We start from the raw sequence: 20,761 nt of genomic DNA on the forward strand, positions 1-20,761 counted from the left end.
CTTGATCCAGGATATAGCTTAGCCAAATTGTTTTTTCTTGTATTCATTTCTAAAGATTTTGGGGTGGAGTTTCCCAAATCTCTGCCATCTCAAGCAACAATGAGGTAATTTCTTTCCTCAAAGATGAGCAGATACTGGATTCAATGCCAGTTATACTTCCACAATACAGTGGATGGTTTATTTGGTTTCTTTTCTTTTGGGGAGTGCTGGTGGATGAACTTCTTCTATTTTTATTTAACTTAATTTATTAAATTTATAAGCCTATTAAGGCTAATAATTTCCTGCATTGGAGTTTTTTGTTTGTTTTGCTTGTTTCTCTCCATTGACATTTCATTCATTTTAAACTTTAATTTATGTAATATCTTTGTCAAGAACTACAGTAGCTTGGTACAGTATAGTGACAGAATTTTTGCTGTCCATCCAGATATCTAGATTATCTCTCATCAATGAAGTCACAATGCCATTGATGTCTGGCCATTTCTTTAATTTAGTAATTTAGGTATACTGAATGAATAAATTAAATTAGATTTCATTAAAATATATTCATGCAGCAAGGGTCTTTGCTTCCTCTTGGTTCAAGATCACCACTTTCCAAGGCCTTCAATTTTGGAACAGACCCCTGACTTTCAACTTTAGCCAATCTGCTTTAAGAGTTAGTTTACTTTCAAAAGAAGCAAGCGGTGGTCTTATTCTGGAAGGCTATTTCGTGAATTTTCCTGCAGTTAAAGACTGAGATGATAAGTTAAGTTTGAGAGTTGTCTGAATTAAGCATACCATATTGCAGCGTGAGAGTTTGTGTAACATTTTTTAGGAGAGTCTCATGCTTTGATCAATAAATATCTGAATGCAGAATATTCCAAAGCATTCAGGAAGTTCTTCATTTTTAGGAATGTGTATGGTGTTATTGAATTACTGAAGAACCACCGAATCCTTTTTCCAGTCAGACAATATGAACAAGGTCAGCAATAAGCAACTATCAATGAAGTAGATGGCTTAGAGAAAAACCATCAGAGGCTGTAGAACCCCATTTTCTTGCATTGATGATTTCATTAAGAACTGAGAGAACTAGCTATGTATGTTAGTATGTGAGAGCAGAGGGTATTTTGTTATCTAAAATAAAGGAGCACAATAATTACTGTTTTCAGCCTGCTTATAAATTAGTAAAGTCTCTTTCTGAGAATCAGAAAGATGATGTGCTTTCTGTTCTGTCAAAAGGATCCATTGTGGGTATTAAATCATAGAACCATAAAATCATAGAATTGGAAAAGACCTTGGAGTTCTTCCAATTCAACCACTGCCCTAGTCAGGAATCAATATTTTCTTCACAACGTTCATTTTTACAGAAGCAATTATTAATTGATTCAAAAGGTTATTACAGTCTGGGAAGTTATAAGGGAATGTTAAGAGTGTTTTATTGTTAGAATGTTATTTAACTCATGAGTGGGAGCATTATTGGAGGCACGGGTACAAATGCAATCTTTTTTTTAAAAAGCCATCACTCTATAGCAGTGTTTCCCAACCTTGGCAACTTGAAGATATCTGGACTTCAACTCCCACAATTCCCCAGCCAGCATTTGCTGGCTGGGGAATTCTGGAAGTTGAAATCCAAATATCTTCAAGTTGCCAAGGTTGGGAAACACTACTCTATAGCAGTGATGGCGAAGCTTTTTTGGTTCATGAGCCAAAAGGGTGTGTGTACGTGTGCTAGCACATGCGCACGTGCCCACATCCATTCCCTCACCCCTTCCCATGCTGCCCTGTGCTTGCGCACAACCCCCCATCCCAACGCATGCGCACAGGCCTCACTGAAGCCTGGGATGGTTAAAAAAATGGCCAAATGGGAAAACTGGAAGTTCGGGAAAACAGACTTCTGGTTTGCGGGTTGTGCTGTTTTTTGCACTCCAGAACCTTCAGGGAAGCTTCCTGATGCCCCAGAGTGTGAAAAACAGCACAACAGGGAAATCAGAAGTCCGCTTTTCCAAACGTCCGGTTTGCCTATTGTTCTGTCGAGCTCTCTGGTAGAATCCTCCCAAAAATGCACAGATACAATTTCAGACACACACACGTTTGAAAATTCAAAACAATGTTCTTTATAATGAAAATTCACTTAAACCTAGCCCTCTTTTGGGATAGCAAAGAGCACTTGTCTCCAAACAAACTGGTAATTTGTACAAGTCCCTTATCAGTTCTGTGATACTTAGCTTGCAGCTGTGAGGCAATTCACAGTCCTTCTTTCACAAAGTGAAACACACTTTGCCCTGGTTTAGTTTCAAAGCAGGGAAAAATCAGCACACAAAAGTCAAAGTCAGTAAAGCAGTTACAAAACACAATGATCAGATAATCCTCCACAATGGCCAAACCCACAGGCTGCTATTTATAGCAGCCTCACTAATCACCACAGCCCCACCCAACCACAGGTGGCCTCATTTTCTTTGATAATAATCTCTCCGTTGTTGTTGCCTATGCATCGCTCTCCGCATGGGTGGCTGTATCATTAACTCTTGTTCTGAATCCAAGGAGGAGCTAAATAATTGATCTCCTTCTGAGCTGTCTGCCCCACTCTCCTCCTCCCTGTCACTCATGTCTTCTTGGTCAGAGGAGCCTTCATCATCAGATTCCACCGGGGGCAAAACAGGCCTGTGGCATGTGGATGTCTCCCCCACATCCACAGTCCTTGGGGCAGGAGCTGGGCCAGAGCTAACCACAACACCTATTGGGCAGTTTTTTGCACTCCAGGGCTTTGGGGCTTCAAGGCCGAAAATCAGCTGGCTAGCATGCGAATGTGTGTTGGAGCTGACATAGGGCAACGCTTGGCGTGCCCTCTGATATGGCTCCGCATGTCACCTGTGGCACGTGTGCCATAGGCTCACCATCACGTCTCTACAGGAATCAATCGTTTTCACTTAAGAGAGTAGAGTTGCTGTGGCCCGTCCATGTCCTGCGCAGCTGGTTACGGATCCTGAGCATTGAAAGGCGGTTGTGGCTATTGGAACATTGGGTTGTTTGTGCTTTTTTTAAACAACAACAACAACAACCCATGGCTTATTCATATCACCTCTTGGGAGGAAGAAGAGATGAAGCACATATCTTTTTGAAGCAATACACAGAAATTACCATTTATATTGCTAGAGATTTGTCTGTGTATACAAAAGAGGTTATTCAAAATGCAGCAGATGTATGAATCTATCCCATATTCAGTTGTGGACTGTCCTGTGCAACTTTTTCTTCTTTGGCTTATAATGTGATTATGAATTACTTTAGATTTTACCAGCATAGGCAGAAAATCTAGTTTTAAATATTAATGCTTCTATTCCTTTTAAATGTCTAAGAGCAGCTTATTCTTTCAGATCTTTGGACATTTGAAAAATTGTTCCAAGACAATAAAAACAGCACATTCTGAGAGCATATGCACCAAGGCAAATACCTTGTGTGTCCAATCACACTTGGCCAATAAAGTATTCTATTCTATTCTATTCCATTCCATTCCATTCCATTCCATTCTATTCTATTCTTAACCATCGTACTACTGTATATAGATGATTGAGAAGTAACCCCTCTCTAATGTAAAAATGTGGATGGAGAGAAGAAAGGAAGGGGAAAAATAGGAAACAATAAAATAGAATCTGCCACATTTTTTGTTTTCTGGTTTCCATTCACAAAAAGTTTGATCTATTGGCCTGCTGTATCTTCCTTCCTCCCTGGTGAATTTATTGTGCCCATGAACACTAACCATTTTTACACACACCCATACATACACAAAATAGCAGCCATTAGAAAAAAAAGAAAAATCCATAATTAGGGTATTTATTAAGCCAACTGGAGGTTTATAGAACATTGCTTCAATTGGCCCTTAAGTATGAAGAAGCTTAGAAGCTGTGCTGATAATTTCTGTGCCCAGCTTCACATCTTCTTCTTCTTGCTGCTAATGTTTCTGCTTCCAACTTTGAACTGGTGTATGAAAACAGAATTGCATTGAAACTTTGATCTTCCCATCTACCTCACCATCATTATGTTTCAAAATTATGTATTCCTTCCCCTTTCCTGCACTAACGCCCATCACCATGTGTTGTTGTGCTGAATGTTGTATGGAACTTCCTTTTTAAATCTGTTTTCAGCATCAAACAAGGTTATATGACCTGTTTTGAACAGAAGGTTCGTAAAACGTCCCACTTTTTGTTCACTGACTCATTGCCTATTCTGTAATATAATGACTAGCATCCTGTCAGTTGGACCATTAGGTAATGTTTATGACACTTCCTTGATACTGCTTTAGCTGAAGATGGATTTTTTATTTATATACACTCATGTTTTAAAAAAAAAAACCAGCTTCCATTCTGTTGTGGTTAGCTCTGGCCCAGCTCCTGCCCCAAGGACTGTGGATGTGGGGGAGACATCCACATGCTGCAGACCTGTTTTGCCCCCGGTGGAATCTGCTGATGAAGGCTCCTCTAACCAAGAAGACATGAGTGACAGGGAGGAAGAGAGTGTGGCAGACAGCTCAGAAGGAGATCAATTATCTAGCTCCTCCTTGGATTCAGAACAAGAGTTAATGATACAGCCACCCATGAGGAGAGCGATGCATAGGCAACAACAACTGAGAGATTATTATCAAAGAAAATGAGGGCACCTGTGGTTGGGTGGGGCTGTGGTAATTAGTGAGGCTGCTATAAAGAGCAGCCTGTGGGTTTGGCCATTGTGGAGGATTATCTGATCGTTGTGTTTCCTGACTGCTTTACTGACTTTGACCTTTTGTGTGCTGATTTTTCCCTGCTTTGAAACTAAACCAGGGCAAAGTGTGTTTTACGTTGTGAAAGAGGAAGGACTGTGAATTGCCTCACAGCTGCAAGCTAAGTATCACAGAACTGATAAGGGACTTGTACAAATTACCAGTTTGTTTGGAGACGAGTGCTCTTTGCTATACCAAAAGAGGGCTTGGTTTAAGTGAATTTTCATTATAAAGAACATTGTTTTGAATTTTCAAACGTGTGTGTGTCTGAAATTTGTACCTGTGAATTTGTGGGAGGAGTCTACCAGAGAGCCCGACAGAACACATTCTTTCCATTTCAAGCATGCTGAGATTACAACCTTCTTTTTTGCCCCAGTATAAGGCAACCCGCTAAACATCACAACCAAGTTTCCATTTCAGTGCCTGGATCAAAGTGATCTAGCGCATGGGTCTCCAGCCTTGGCAGTTTTACGACTTGTGGACTTCAACTCTCCGGAATTCTGGGAGTTGGTCCACAAGTCGTAAAATTGCCAAGGTTGGAGACCCCAATCTAGTGGGAATTTTTTTTTTTAACCTGATGGAAAATTCAATAAAATTTTCTATGCAGTTATTCTGGTTTGCAAGAAGGAAGGAAGTAGGATCTTCCGGGATGTCATCTGTTGAGAGTTGGCAATGCCTGAAGCACCAAGGGTGTGAAAGCCACACCACATGGATTTCACATAACTTTGAATTGCAAAAGTGATCATAAGACTGGGAGAGAGGAGGGAAGAAAACTGAAGGCAATCTTTGCCCCTAAACTCTGACACAACTATCACTCTTGGAAATACATTTATATCAAGTATGTAGCTACATTTGCCTATGATCTTCTAGTTTTGGGCTGTACACAAGCATTATGTGTTTTCCAGATGGGCTGTGTATCATATGCGCAGCTTTGAGGTAAAATAAAAATTTGCTGATCTGTAAATTTCCATTTTCAGAGCTGGAGCAATGAAACAGCACTGTACAGTTTTGACATCTGGATTTCAAAGTCTAGGTTCCTGAGGATGGACCAAGAGTGGGCTGCTACAGGTTCACTTGGGTTCGGGAGAACCCGTAGCTAACATTAGAGCTGGTTTGGAGAACCTCCAAATCCCACCCCTGGGTGGTCCTGCCCACCCCTCCCCTTCCCTCTCAGGAATCTCCACATGCCCTGTTTTAGATGTGAGCTAACGGCAGAGCCCACATCGATGCTCATATCTCCCAGAATCTCCAGGACCGCCTTCTGCCGCACGAATCCCAGCGACCAATTAGGCCCCACAGAGTGGGCCTTCTCCGAGTCCCGTCAACTAAACAATGTCATTTGGCGGGACCCAGGGGAAGAGCCTTCTCTGTGGCGACCCCAGCCCTCTGGAATCAGCTCCCCCCAGAGATCAGAATTGCCCCCACCCTCCTCGCTTTTCGTAAGCTCCTTAAAACCCACCTCTGCCATCAGGCATGGGGGAACTGAGATATTCCTTCCCCCTAGGCCTATACAATTTATGCATGGTATGTTTGTGTGTATGTTTGGTTTTTAATAAGGGTTTTTTAGTGGTTTTAAATATTAGATTTGTTACATGCTGTTTTTATTATTGTTGTTAGCTGCCCCGAGTCTACAGAGAGGGGCGGCATACAAATCTAATAGATAGATAGATAGATAGATAGATAGATAGATAGATAGATAGATAGATAGATAGATAGATAGATAGATAGATAGATAGATAGATAGATAGATTGATTAGATAGATAGATAGATAGATAGATAGATAGATAGATAGATAGATAGATAGATAGATAGATAGATAGAAGCTCCAGAGGGCCTCCGGAGCACAGAGGAGGCAGTTTTTGCCCTCTCAGAGGCTCAAGGAAAACCTACGGAACCTGGGGAAGATGAAAATCCCACCCACCCACCCGCTATGGTGCAGGAGTCCGACTAGGCTGTGACCACACCTACCCAGCAACCAAGCAGAGAACCCATTGTTGAAATTTTTGGTACCCACCCCTGGGATGGACTTATCTGCACCCTCATATGAGCATGAGAGTTTATCTCCTCATGTACTGAAGAGGAAATGCTGTCTCTGATAATAATACATTGCCATAATGCTGTCCCGAAATTGGAGTGAGCAAATAAGAAGATTTTCTTGTGTATCATAACTATTGGCGCGATACTTCTCTATGCAGGTCCTTTCTGGTCTACTGTGTATAGATTAAAGATGCATTCAACTCAAGAGTTGAAACTAAATAAGTATATATCCAGTCTGCTTTTTCCTCTTCTAAAGGATCCTTGGGAAATACTACTGCAGGAGAAAGAAAATGTGTTTTTCTTGGCATCTGACCATATTTCATTTGTTTGGTTGGTTGGTTTTGTAATCAAATTTACTTTGTTATTGTTGGTTTATGTTTCCTATCTAGTCTGAAAAAGAGATTTCAAGGGCTGCAAGAAGCGCTGAGGCTACCCCAAGATTACACCAACTTGCCCAGCCAGTATATAGGAAACCAATTAAATTCTATGACAATGCAAGAATGGAGGCCCCAATCCGCCAAGTAATTTTTTTTTTTACTTTGATACCTCTATGCTGATATAAGGGATAAGATTGCAAGGTAGAATCAAGCAATTATCCAGAGGAAATGAACCATTATATAAATGGATCTCAACAACTTCCCAAGCCATCAGGAGACTTGGTAGCATTTGTTGAACGGAAGCACTATTTAAAGATCAGAGCATAGATCTGATGTGATCATACATATCATATATAAAGGATCTGATTTCTGTTTCTTGGTACTGTAGTAAGCAATGTATTTTGTCTAAGGCTTATTCTTGTTTGCAATGGAATATTTTAATTTCTCGGAATTTTGCTTGGCAATCTTCTATCAAGTCAGTCCAAGGGTCAAAGTTATGATTTACTACTGAGCTCAAGTGTGAAGCTTGACATCCAAGGACATGGGGTGAGGTATCATCAATACGCCGATGATACCCAGTTATACATCTCCACCCCATGTCCAGTCAACAAAGCAGTGGAAGTGATGTGCCGGTGCCTGGAGGCTGTTGGGGCCTGGATGGGTGTCAACAAACTCAAACTCAATCCAGACAAGACGGAGTGGCTGTGGGTTCTGCCTCCCAAGGACAATTCGATCTGTCCATCCATTACCCTGGGGGGGGGGGGATTATTGACCCCCTCAGAGAGAGTCCGCAACTTGGGCGTCCTCCTCGATCCACAGCTCACATTAGAGAAACACCTTTCAGCTGTGGCGAGGGGGGCGTTTGCCCAGGTTCGCCTGGTGCGCCAGTTGCGGCCCTACTTGGACAGGGAGTCATTGCTCACAGTCACTCATGCCCTCATCACCTTGAGGCTCGACTACTGTAATGCTCTCTACATGGGGCTACCTTTGAAAAGTGTTCGGAAACTTCAGATCGTGCAGAATGCAGCTGCAAGAGCAATTATGGGCTTCTCTAATTATGCCCATATCACTCCAACACTCCGCAGTCTGCATTGGTTGCCGATCAGTTTCCGGTCACAATTCAAAGTGTTGGTTATGACCTATAAAGCCCTTCATGGCACCGGACCAGAATATCTCCGGGACCGCCTTCTGCCGCACGAATCCCAGCGACCGGTTCGGTCCCACAGAGTTGGCCTTCTCCCGGTCCCGTCGACTAAACAATGTCGTCTGGCGGGACCCAGGGGAAGAGCCTTCTCTGTGGCGGCTCCGACCCTCTGGAACCAGCTCCCCCCTGAGATTAGGATTGCTCCCACCCTCCTTGCCTTTCGCAAACTCCTTAAAACCCACCTCTGCTGTCAGGCATGGGGGAACTGAAACATCTCCCGTTGCCCATGTTGTTTTGGTGTTAGATTGATTGTATGCGTGTTTAAATATTCTGGAGTTGTTTTTATGAATTTTTAGCTTAAAATTGTAATTGGATTGGTGGGTATTGGATTTGTTATTATGTATTGTTTTTATCTTGTTGTGAGCCGCCCCGAGTTTTCGGAGAGGGGCGGCATATAAATCCAATAAATCTAAATCTAATCTAATCTTTAATATTGGAGTAAGCCAGGGATGAATGTTTATCATTGTATGCATAGGATAGATTTGTTTAAAAACCTCAGTATAATACACCTCAATAGAATGCTCCAAATTTCCAATCATCCTATGTCTGACTAAATCCTCTGTTCTTTCCCACTTCTCACTGGCTGCTGCTACCATAGAAGGTAAGAAGTAGCTACACAATCAGTTCCTCCTCCTTCCATGCCCAGTTCAGTGTCATTGTCAATGCCTTCCTATTGAGATCACCTCTGAGTGGTGTTTGTCATGCTGGTGGCACCGTCCCCTGATTAATGCTGCTCCTGCAAATGCTCAATAAGCAGCATTGGAGTGAGCACTTTTTATGTGGGACACTATACCACTTGTCTGAATTGATATTGTAGGAGATGGTCAGGCTGAGCCTGAGAGATTAGATCTCTTGTGGCTGTGCAGTGACTTGTGACTTATAATTCAATTCAATTCAATTTATTAGATTTGTATGCCGCCCCTCTCCGAAGACTCGGGGCGGCTCACAACAACAATAAAAACAGTATAACAATGGAACAAATCTAATAATAAAATGACATTAAAAAACCCCAACAATTTAAAAACCATACAACACATACATACCAAATATAAAATATAAGAAAGCCTGGGGGAGATGTCTTAATTCCCCCATGCCTGGCGATATAGGTGGGTCTTGAGTAACTTGTGAAAGACAAGGAGGGTGGGGGCCGTTCTAATCTCTAGGGGGAGTTGATTCCAGAGGGCCAGTGCCGCCACAGAGAAGGCTCTTCCCCTGGGGCCCACCAAACGACATTGTTTGGTCGAGGGGACCCGGAGAAGGCCAACTCTGTGGGACCTTATCGGCCGCTGGGATTCGTGCGGTAGAAGTCAGTTCCGGAGGTATTCTGGTCCAATGCCATGTAGGGCTTTAAAGGTCATTACCAACACTTTGAATTGTGACCGGAAACTGATCGGCAGCCAGTGCAGGCCACGGAGTGTTGTAGAAACGCGGGCGAATCTAGGAAGCCCCACGATAGCTCTCGCGGCCGCATTCTGCACGATCTGAAGTTTCCGAACACTTTTCAAAGTTAGCCCCATGTAGAGAGCATTGCAGTAATCGAATCTAGAGGTGTTGCTGCACAGCCACAAGAGATCTAAGTCCAGCTTACTTTGAATTCCTTATCTCCCCCAAATTTTCCTTGACTGTTAGTAGTTCAGATTCTTGTAGAGAACTTAAGCTTACAATAAATCATTATACTGCCTGAATCTCTCAATTGCCTCGGTGTTTGACAGATATAGGACCTCCTGCTTGAGCAGGGGGTTGGCCTAGAAGACCTCCAAGGCCCCTTCCTACTCTGCTATTCTCCTGCCATGCCCATAAGATGGATCACCACCAAGGTCTTCCACCCTGTTACCTAGGCAGTCTTGACTTAATTCCTTCCTCTGTGGAATGTGACTTAAAAATATTTATTTTTGGGAGGTCAGCAGATCCTTCTGAAGTGGTCTTATTCATCTCAGAGGTTGACAGAATCCCATATTCAGCTCTTATTGGGACCTGTCACACTCATTCTGTCACCTTCAGAATCCTGTCAGAAGGTTCGTCTGTAGCTTTGCTTCTACTTTCATTTCAAGGATTATTGAGAGAAGGGGAGAGTCCATAACTCGTAATCCTTTGGGGGTGTATATAATAGATTAACATAGTTGGAAGGGACCTTAAAGGTCATCTAGTCCAACCCTCTGCCCAAGCGGGACACTCTGCTTCAGCTTCTACCTAGGATCGAACTCTCAATCTCTTGCTTGTGAGGCAAGAACTCCATCTCTAGGCCACAGCAGCTGGGTTTATCGTGTATCTTAGATTTTTTTCAGAAATGTTTTAGAATAAATATCATGTTCAAAAATCAGCATTTCTGTTCTTCTCCAGATACCCCAGACTGCTCTGCAAGCAGTCCCAACTCCAAGGATACTTGAATTATCTAAACCAAAACCACCCCCTTGTGAGAGCACCATGGATCGCTCCGCTGAGTGGCCTGTGACAGCGGCAGCCAAGCTAGCGGTAGCCTCTCCTCGACTTGCGGAACTCTCTCAACCTCCCAACAGGTGAGGGTTTCGTAGATGAACTGATGGCCTGTTGATGGTCCCACCAACTCTCCAGTTGAGGGAAATGGTCTTGGCCTGTAGATAACTTTTGAAGGCCCTTAGAAACCTACGGGCAGAAGGATCCTCTGAGCATGCACTACATCACATGCCAACATCATCTTCTTTCCATTGCTTTTGTCCACTAAAATTAGTCAAGAAGAATGTTTGAAGAAAGTTGTGAGAAAATATATATATACACACACACACACACAAACACACACACATACATACATACTTACTTACTTACTTATTTATTTTGTCCACTACACAATGAGGGTTTTAGTGGGTATATATCTATATACACATAGTAAAATGCGTGATGAAGGTTATAGAGGAGATACTCATAGTAAAATATATCTAAGAAAGAATAGAAAAGAAGATATAGTAATAGAACATATCAATGAAAGAATAAAATAAGAGATATAGGAATAGAAGAAAGGTATAGGAGATATAGGAGAGCAATAGGACAGGGGATGGAAGGCACTCTAGTGCACTTGTACTCGCCCCTTACTGACCTCTTAGGAATCTGGATAGGTCAATCGTAGATAATCTAAGGGTAAAGTGTTGGGGGGTTTGGGGATGACACTATGGAGTCCGGTAATGAGTTCCACGCTTCGACAACTCGGTTACTGAAGTCATATTTTTTACAGTCAAGTTTGGAGCGGTTAATATTAAGTTTAAATCTGTTGTCATTTGAAGAACTTGGCAATCCTTTGAAATGGATCTCTCTCTGTATATGGAGTCCATGGCAATTGGTGCTATTACTCGCCTTTCATAAATGCCCAAAGTGGGCAGATGGACCATGAGGTCTTTTTCTGCCGTCAATCTTCTATGTTTCTAAGTGCCTTTTTTCAGTATCTCATCCACAGCTGCCTGCGCTAGATATACCGTATCTTTTTGCAAACTTTATTCTCTCCAGTTATTTGCTTGGCAGGTGACTAAATAACATTCATCTCAATGACTTCAGTGGGAGCCATTGAGTTTGCTGAGAGCAAAGAGCCCTCCTGAATTGGATTGTTGGTGGAAAGATATTAACCTCACTGTATATAAACACAGAGAGATAGACTACTTTTTCACTGTTTTATCGCAGAATATCAGATTTTTTTTCTGTTATTTTTTTTTCTTCTGCTGAGGCCAGTGGGATTTTAAAAAGGAGCAGAAAACTTTGGTGTTATCACAGTGGTATCATAATAATAGGGGCAAGAAACAAAACATATGTTATGTGACAGGCCGAAGCCATCGTTTGATTTGGAGGCTTTGGCCTACCACATATTAGAATGTAGAATGTATTAGTGCAGTGGGAATTTGGAAGGGGCTGCTGCATGAGGGTTGTAGAGTTGTAGCCATAACAAATTCATTCTAGATTCTCAAGGTCATCCTTTTTTTCAGCACCTGCCCGGAAGTTGATGGGAGGACCAGACATGTTGGCATAATCATGTGATGAACACACCAATTCATATGGAGCAAAAAAAAAAGCTAGACTCAAATACAAAAATTTACAAGACCATAAGAATAGAGGGGGGATGGGAGTTCCTGATTGGAAATTATATTACACAGCCGCCTCAATGTGCTGGATAAAGGACTGGATAACTCTTAGGGGGAAGAGAGTACTAGCAGTAGAAGGTTTCATTCTTGAATTTGGATGGCATTCCTATCTATTTGGGGGGGGGGGAAATAAATCATATACACATTTTAAGCAACACCTTATAAGGAAAAGTCTAATAGAATCATGGTCAATAGTACAAAAATCCCAGTACCTGCAAATACCAAGATGGATATCCCCAAACGAGGCTATAATATATCCTAAAATAATGAACTTAAAAAATAAAATAACATATGATCAAATTTTAGATGAAAATAATATATTAATTTCTAAACAAGATTTGCAGCAAAAAGGGATTGAGATAGATTGGATCCAATATTACCAAATTAGATACAAGGAAGACAAAGATAGACAGGGATTTCAAAAAATAGGCATATTAGACAAAATCTTATTTGGACCAGACAAAAAACTAATTTCGAAAAAATATAAGCATTTGTTATATCAAAAATTAGCGGAGGAAGAAGTAAAGCGACCCATGATAGCGTGGGGTCAAAATTTCAGTTATACCATAAATTTGCAGGAATGGGAAAAATTATGGACATCCAACTATAAAATAATGCTATCAGTCCCCTATAGAGAAAACATTTACAAAATGTTCTATAGGTGGCATCTGCCTCCAGCACGATTAACAAAGATGTACCCAAAACTATCCCCGATTTGTTGGAAGTGCCAAAAGAAAACGGGTACATACTATCCCATGTGGTGGACGTGCTCAATGGTTAAAATTTTTTGGAAAAAATCAAAAACATGATGGAGGAAATTACAGGAAAAAAAATACCTTTAAAACCGGAACTCTTCCTCCTTGGAATATTTAGATATAAACTTACAAAAAACGATAGACACTTAATATTACACATAACGACTGCGGCAAGAATAATCTACGCATAAGCTTGGAAACAGGAAACTATCCCAACAATGTTTAACCTAATAGCTAAAATTTACGAAGTCGTAGAAATGTCAAAACTCACATACGAATTACAGGACAAAGACATGGAGGATTTTTACAAAACTTGGGGCAGGTGGTATATCTGGATTGCAAAAAAGAAAATAAAAGAAAAGAAAAATGGGAATAAAAGATTAAATTTAGAGAGAAAAATCAAACTGATATTAAGAGGAAATACTATTAATATAAAGCATTACTATACCATTGACAAAATGTATATATGTATAATAACTAATAAAAGGAAAATATTAATATAAATGAATGAGCTGCAAACCAATTACACTGCTACTTAGCAGGTGTCAACACTAAGCTATGATATTAAATAATTCATGTATAAAGCAAGATGCTTTATTTTTTTTGTTGTATGTTATATGTATATATTGTTGTTATGTCTCTTTTCATACTTTTTTCTGTTTTAATGTATATATTCAATAAAGTATTTTTTAAATGGAATGCTGACATGATGATGTATGACAGAAAAAACCTCTGGACTTGCATATAACTTCAGGACACAAGTACAAAAAGATTTGTATTGTGAAAGCATAACATATGTTTTGTTTACTGGTTAATAGAAATGTAGAACCAATCCAAGGAAGTTTATTATCCTACTAACAACTGTCTGACAAGAAAACAGAACAGATCTTAGTAGTGCCCCCCCCTATCCAGCATATGAAACTCTGGGGAGCTTTATAAAGAGAAGCAGCATTGATGCTAATGACTCTTTTCCTATTTCTTTTGCCAGAGCCCCAACCAACCTCGTGCAGTTTAACCCAGATGCCTTTATTGTAAAGGAGTCTGCTAAGAATGCAATTTGTACAGAAAGAATCAAGAACTTAGCAAAACCAATTACTCGTTGATCACACTGATCACCCACATCTAACTCTACGTGGCATTTTCAATAAATTAAACGAACTATAGTGATGTGCTTTGTCTACTTCTTGTACTGTTGCGTTTTGACTTCCACAAGGGCTTAGTAACATCTGAAAAATAATGTCAGCTGAACTGACATCACAATTACTCATGTATAAGCAGGAGCCTGGCTTTTAAATATTAATGTTTGCTTTGTCTCCTGATTCAATGTCATCTCACAGCTAACAATAGAATTGAAGTCTAGATAAAAATCAATATACAGCCAAAAGCAAAGCAACACTAAAAGAAAACAGAATTAAAAATAATGCTATAGTGTTAAGAGCCAGGGTGGCACTGTGGTTAAGAATGCAGCAATGTAGGCTTCTTCAGCTACCTGCTAGCTGTAGTTCAGCGGTTCAAATGTCACCACCGGCTCAAAGTTGACTCAGCCTTCCATCTTTCCAAGATGGGTAAAATGAGGACCCAGATTGCTGGGGCAATATGCTGTTTCTGTAAACTGCTTAGAGAGGGCTGTAAAAGCACTGAAGCGGCATATAAGTTTAACTGCTATTGCTATAAAACAGTGCATAAATAAAATGTTAATATCCTGAGAACAGAAATAATAAAACAGTATAATAAAAAGTTAAACCCAGACATCTAGAGCCTGAAACCAGAAACTCAAAAAAGCTTTCCTTTGCTTTGGGCTTGTGTGGAACTAAATTTTCTGCTTCTCAAGAAATAAGGGTAGGGGGCCTATTGTGGAGACACCTCTAACTTTGACAGCTTTAAGCATAGAATAGAATAGAATTTTATTGGCCGTGTGATTGGACACACAAGGAATTTGTCTTGGTGCATATGCTCTCAGCGTACATAAAATAAAATATACATTTGTCAAGAATCGTGTGGTACGACACTTAATGATTGTCATAGGGGTCAAATAAGCAATGAAGAAGCAATATTAATAAAAATCTTAGGATATAAGCCACTAGTTACAGTCATACAGTCAACATGGGAGGAAATGGGTGATAGGAATGATGAGAAAAACTAGTAGAATAGAAGTGCAGATTTAGTAGAAAGTCTGACAGTGTTGAGGGAATTATTTGTTTAGTAGAGTGATGGTGTTCGGAAAAAAACTGTTCTTGTGTCTAGTTGTCTTGGTGTGCAGTGCTCTGTAGCGACGTTTTGAGGGTAGGAGTTGAAACAGTTTGTGTCCAGGATGTGAGGGGTCTAGCGCAGTGTTTCCCAACCTTTTTTGAGCCACGGCACATTATTCACATTTACAAAATCCTGGGGAACATTGAGCGGAGGCGGGGGGCGGGTGTGTGTGTGTAAAAAAAAGTTTGGACAAAAAATATCTCTCTTCCTCCCTTTCGCTCTATTTTTCTCTCTCCCTCTTTCTCTCTCTCTCTCCCTTCCCTCCTCTTTCTTTCCCCTCTCTCTCCTTCTCTCTTTGTTTCTCCCTTCCTTCCTCTCTTTTTTGCCCTCCTTCCCTCTCTCTGTCTTTCCCTCACCCTCCTTCCCCCCTCTTTCTCTCTCTCTTGCTTTCTCTCTCTTGCTGTCTTTCTCTCTTTCTCTCTTCCCCCTCTCTCTCCCTCTCTCTTTCTCTCTCTCTCTTTTGCTTTCTCTCTTTCTGTCCCCCCTCTCTCTCCCTCTCTCTTGCTATCTCTCTTTCTCACTCTCTTTTGCTTTCTCTCTTTCTCTCCCCCCCTCTCTCCTTCTTTCTCTCCCCCCTCTCTCCCTCTCTCTTTCTCTCTCTCCCTCTCTTGCTATCTCTTTCTCTCTCTCCCCCCTCTCTCCCTCTCTCTCTCCCTCTCTTGCTATCTCTTTCTCTCCCCCCTCTCTCCCTCTCTCCTTCTCTCTCTCCCTCTCTTGCTATCTCTTTCTCTCTCTTTCTATCCCCCCCTCTCTTCCTCTCTCTACCTCTCTTGCTATCTCTTTCTCTCTCTTTCTCTCCCCCTCTCTCCCTCTCTCTCTCTCCCTCTCTTGCTATATCTTTCTCTCTCCCCCCTCTTCCTCTCTCTTTCTCTCTCTCCCTCTCTTGCTTTCTCTTTCTCTCCCCCCTCTCTCCCTCTCTCTTTCTCCCAGTAGCCGTGGGGCGACGGCAGGGTGATCAGCTGTGAAGCGGAGCTCCAGAATGGAGGCACAGACGGCGGTGGCTAGACGCCGTACATTTCTGGCGTTGCGCTGGTCATGGACATGGGGCTTGAGCCTCCGTCCTGGTCCAGCCAGCAGGCAAGTGCCAGCCACACAATTCCAGCATTTCCAGCCGCCTCCGTCGGTGCCTCTGTTCCTCTGTTCCGTAGCTCCGCCTCACAGCTGATCACCCTGACGTCGCCCCACGGCTACTGGGAGAAAGAGAGAGGGAGAGGGGGGGAGAGAAAGAGAAAGCAAGAGAGGGGGAGAGAGAGAGGGACCACCCTGCCACCGCCCCACGGCATGGCTTCTGCCCGCTGCCGCCGCCGCCATCACCCTCCCGCTGCGCGCCGCCCTCCCGCTGCCGCTGCCCTCCCACCAAGCCCCAAAGCTCACCTGCTGACAGGGAAGCTCCAGCCGGGCGGGGCGCCGCAGCTGCTGGAAAACTTGGAAGGCGCAAAGAAGCAAGCTCAGCTTCCGGTCTCACAACTTTTTTCTCTTCGCAAAAAGTTGCGAGACCAGAAGCTGAGCTTATTTCTTCGCGGCACACCTGACCATGTCTCGCGGCACACCAGTGTGCCGCGGCACACCGGTTGGGAAACACTGGTCTAGCGGACTTCAATATCCAGCAAATCTGGCTGGGGAGTTCTGGGATTTGATGTCCTCCAGGCTTAATGTTGCCAAGGTTGGAGACTCCTGATCTAGAGATAGTTTTCAACCAATGAGGCAACATTCACAATTGAAGGGATCTGGATAGTACTAGTTCCTGAAAGTATCCGCAATATAATTCACCATGAGGATGAAAAAAGTGTTAAGATTTAGTTCAGAAGTATGGTATGCTGCTGTTTGCCTCTCCTGCCCCGGGATTGGAGTCGGGCGCCGTTTCTCCCCGCCTGAAGAAACAACCTCCTTAAGGTGCAAGTCAGCTGAAAGTCCTAGAGCAGTGATGGGGAACCTTTTTTCCCATGGGTGCCAAAAGTGCTTGCACACACACACACACACACACACACACTATCACGCCCACACACATAATTCAATACCTGGGAAAGACAAACATTGCTTCCCCCCCCAAAGCCCCTCTGGAGGCCAGAAACAGCTCATTTTTAAACTTCTGGTGGGCCCAGTAGGTCCATTTTTTACCCTCCTCATGCTCCAGAGGGTTCCCTGGAGCCTGGGGAGGGCAAAAACACCCTCCACGGTCCTCCCGGAGGCCCTCCAGAAGCCAAAAGTGCCCTCCCAAAGCCTCTGCAAGCCAAAAATCAGCTGGCCATTGCGCACATGTGTACTGAAGCTGGTCAATGGTGTCCAACTTTACCAATGTGAAAATCTGGTCACCTTAGACTAGGAGGGTGTGCATGCTTGGGTACATCTAGTATCCTCAAGCAAGCACCAAAATGCAGCAAAGGTGCGCGGAAGCCGGCTGCTCACTTAAGGAGGGTCTTTGGACTTCTCTCCTGCCCTAAGGATCTGGCGATCGCCTTGCGGTGTGTCTGTCCCCCCACAGCTCTCCGGATGAGCTCCAGCCAAAAGAGAGATGGGGGGGGGAGGGAGAGAGAGAGATGGGGGGGAGGGAAAGATAGAAGGGAGGGAGAGAGATGGGAGAGAGAGGAAGAGATGGAGAGAAAGAGAGAGGGAAAAGAGAGATACATATTTCCCATAGAAAGGAAAACAGCCACAAAATCTGCGTATGTGTGCTGGAGGGAGTCCTGTGATTGGTTGGGGTGATTGACGGAGTTGGCCACGCCCAGCCAGGTTTTGTGGTTCCCAGTGTTTTGTTTTCCCTGGGAAATGGATGCAAATGGTTCTTTGAGTGTTTAAGGCTGCCAACCCCTGGATAAACCATCAGGCAATGAAATAATTGTAAATTGTGTGTGATTCTGTTTCCTCCCTACAAAAAGAGGGCCATTACTAAATGTGTGCACTGAAGAAGCAAAACTGTCTCTTGTGTAGAACCAAAATATTCCAGGCATCTCCAAAGTTCTTAATGGTGCTCTGCCATTTTCCACATGATTTTATTGCTACTGAACTCGACAAACCAAACTGTTGATTTTCTCCTCCAGTAACACATTATGTTTAATATTATTTGCATTCGTAGGAGTAAGAATGCACGCCTATAATCTTACTACAGCAGCTGCATGAAATGCCTGGTATCTGTGTTACATCTGTATGATGCAATTGAAATAATACACAACCTTTGGAAAGTCCTTGCCTACATCACTCTCAAGTGTTTATTAGGCAATTACACACACACATACATATACCCCAATCTGGAAGACACAAAGCAGGTTGGACATTTCATATTCTCTCACCCTGCAATCTCCTGGTTTGGAATAGTGATTTAGCATGCTGGTAATGTTACCCAGTAGTCTGGAATGTATTATTATAAAGATGCCCTCTCATCCATCCTTGCTGAATTGCCTCTGGATATAGTAACAGCAGCAGTATAGAAAATATCTCCCCTTTCCATCTCATCCATCACTTTCATACATGAAATGGAGTTTGTTTATCTACATTTCTCACATCCTCCAGGGTTTGCAACACTATTAACAATTTCTCAAGTGCTGTGGAAATGTAGCTTATGATAGACTGAAGTCATAATGATCAAGTCTGAATAATTTCCAGGTTTGCACTGGTGAATGGAAAGTGGAACACATGGAAGAGCTGCAGCCAAGCTAATGCCCATTGAATGAGTCAGGGTAGAAATGGGATTTGAGAAAGCTTGACCCTTCCTAGTTCTTTTTAGGAGAGAGACAGAGAGAGGTGAAGCACTTTCAGAGGTGTAAAATTCCATTACAGTATTGTAATTCTAATAATAATAGGGCTGGCAATAACTCAGGACCTTGGGATGAGTCCCCCTAGGCCTCTACAGTTTATGCATGGCATGTCAGTATGTATGTCTGGTTTTTTTATAATAAGGGTTTTTAGTTGTTTTATTATTGGATTGCTACATATTGTTTTTATCACTGTTGTTAGACGCCCCGAGTCCACGGAGAGGGGCGGCATACAAATCCAATAAATAGATAGATAGATAGATAGATAGATAGACAGACAGACAGACAGACAGACACACACACAAATAAATAAATAAATAAACAAAGAAACAAACAATAAACAAACAAACAAACAAACAATAAATAAATAAACCTGGAAGAACAAAACATGCACTATTGAGTGCCTGCCGTAAGATCAAACAACAACACTGAAGGTTGCATTGTTATTTATTTATTTATTTATTTATTAGCTTCTTTATAAATGGCCCAGCTCATGATTGTCCAATTAATCACTGACTCTGGGTGACATACAAGGTTTAAAACAACAATCCAATCCAATAGAGTTAACATTCCCATCCCTCAAAAAGATGTTCCTAATGAAGAACATACATAGACCATAAATGTGCAAAACCAATCCCATAGTAGACATACACCACTCAAATCCAAGGCCTGGAGGAAAAAAGCCAGCTCTTATCTGACTCCCCTGAAGGAACTAGCCATGATGAAGGCAAGAATACCATCTTATGGCCCAACGACACCATTTCCTAAGACTTTATTAGTGCATAGTCCTTGTTATATGAATGAAGCAATGCCTTATGAATAATATTCATATTCTCTTGGGAATATCCAAACTATGAGAATTATAATGTAATGCAGATGGCCAACACCTGACTATGAAAGATGAGCTTACAAAAATAAATCTAAATGCTCACTATCCTTGACTGATCTCCAATGCCTAAGTAGGTCTATTTGTAACTGGAAATTATATGATGATCACATACATGGTCTTGTGAAAGGTCAGGAATCCTCAGGCTGTAGATTAGATTTGGAGGTCAAAAGAGTTCTTGAATAAAGACGATGTCAGAGAATCTGCAGAGATACGCCCTTTAGGTCACAAATGATTTCAACTAAAAGGAGGCTACTTCTGAACTTTCGATCCACTGAACTCTATTACATTCAGACAGCGAGCAATATTAGATGTAATCTAATGCAATAGATGTAATCTAATGTAATAGAGCAACTCTATTACATTCAGACAGCGAGCATTTCTTCCCTGAATTGCATTGTTTCATCAAGAGTTTCATAATGTCCCAACAAATTTCTTTATGTGGGTAAAACATCGCCTGCTTATAAAAAACCACAGTTGTCAAGAAATGTCAAAACCGTTCCACGTTTTTCCTGTTTTTTTGCAAAATAGCAAGTGGGCATGTACATTCAGTCTGATTTATCTAGCCGTTTCCTGTCTATAACAAAATAAAACAAAATAGCAGCAATCCCCCTAAATGGCAAACAGGGATTCACTTGGAGATGTCAGCAGCCTTTCAACCTGAGAGATTTTGGGG

General features: G+C 42.0%; 1 protein-coding gene across 5 annotated transcripts in view; it reads left to right on the forward strand.

Moving 5' to 3' along the window:
• SPMAP2L (sperm microtubule associated protein 2 like) overlaps positions 1 to 14,363 on the forward strand; it is a 42,764-nt gene extending 28,401 nt beyond the window's left edge. For 3 of the 5 annotated variants that reach the window (XM_070742123.1, XM_070742127.1, XM_070742122.1), the window contains 3 exons: positions 7,154 to 7,285; positions 10,686 to 10,861; positions 14,189 to 14,363. In XM_070742123.1, coding sequence (XP_070598224.1) covers positions 7,154 to 7,285; positions 10,686 to 10,861; positions 14,189 to 14,303 — 423 coding nt within the window. In that variant the 3' untranslated portion in view covers positions 14,304 to 14,363. Of the gene's footprint in view, positions 1 to 7,153; positions 7,286 to 10,685; positions 10,862 to 12,289; positions 12,731 to 14,188 lie in introns of those variants that run through there. The other 2 variants (XM_070742126.1, XM_070742125.1) reach the window with 1 other exon arrangement.
• The last annotated feature ends 6,398 nt before the right edge of the window (positions 14,364 to 20,761 follow it).

The sequence above is a fragment of the Erythrolamprus reginae genome, chromosome 2 (assembly GCF_031021105.1).
Source record: "Erythrolamprus reginae isolate rEryReg1 chromosome 2, rEryReg1.hap1, whole genome shotgun sequence".
Taxonomy (NCBI): Eukaryota; Metazoa; Chordata; class Lepidosauria; order Squamata; family Dipsadidae; genus Erythrolamprus; species Erythrolamprus reginae.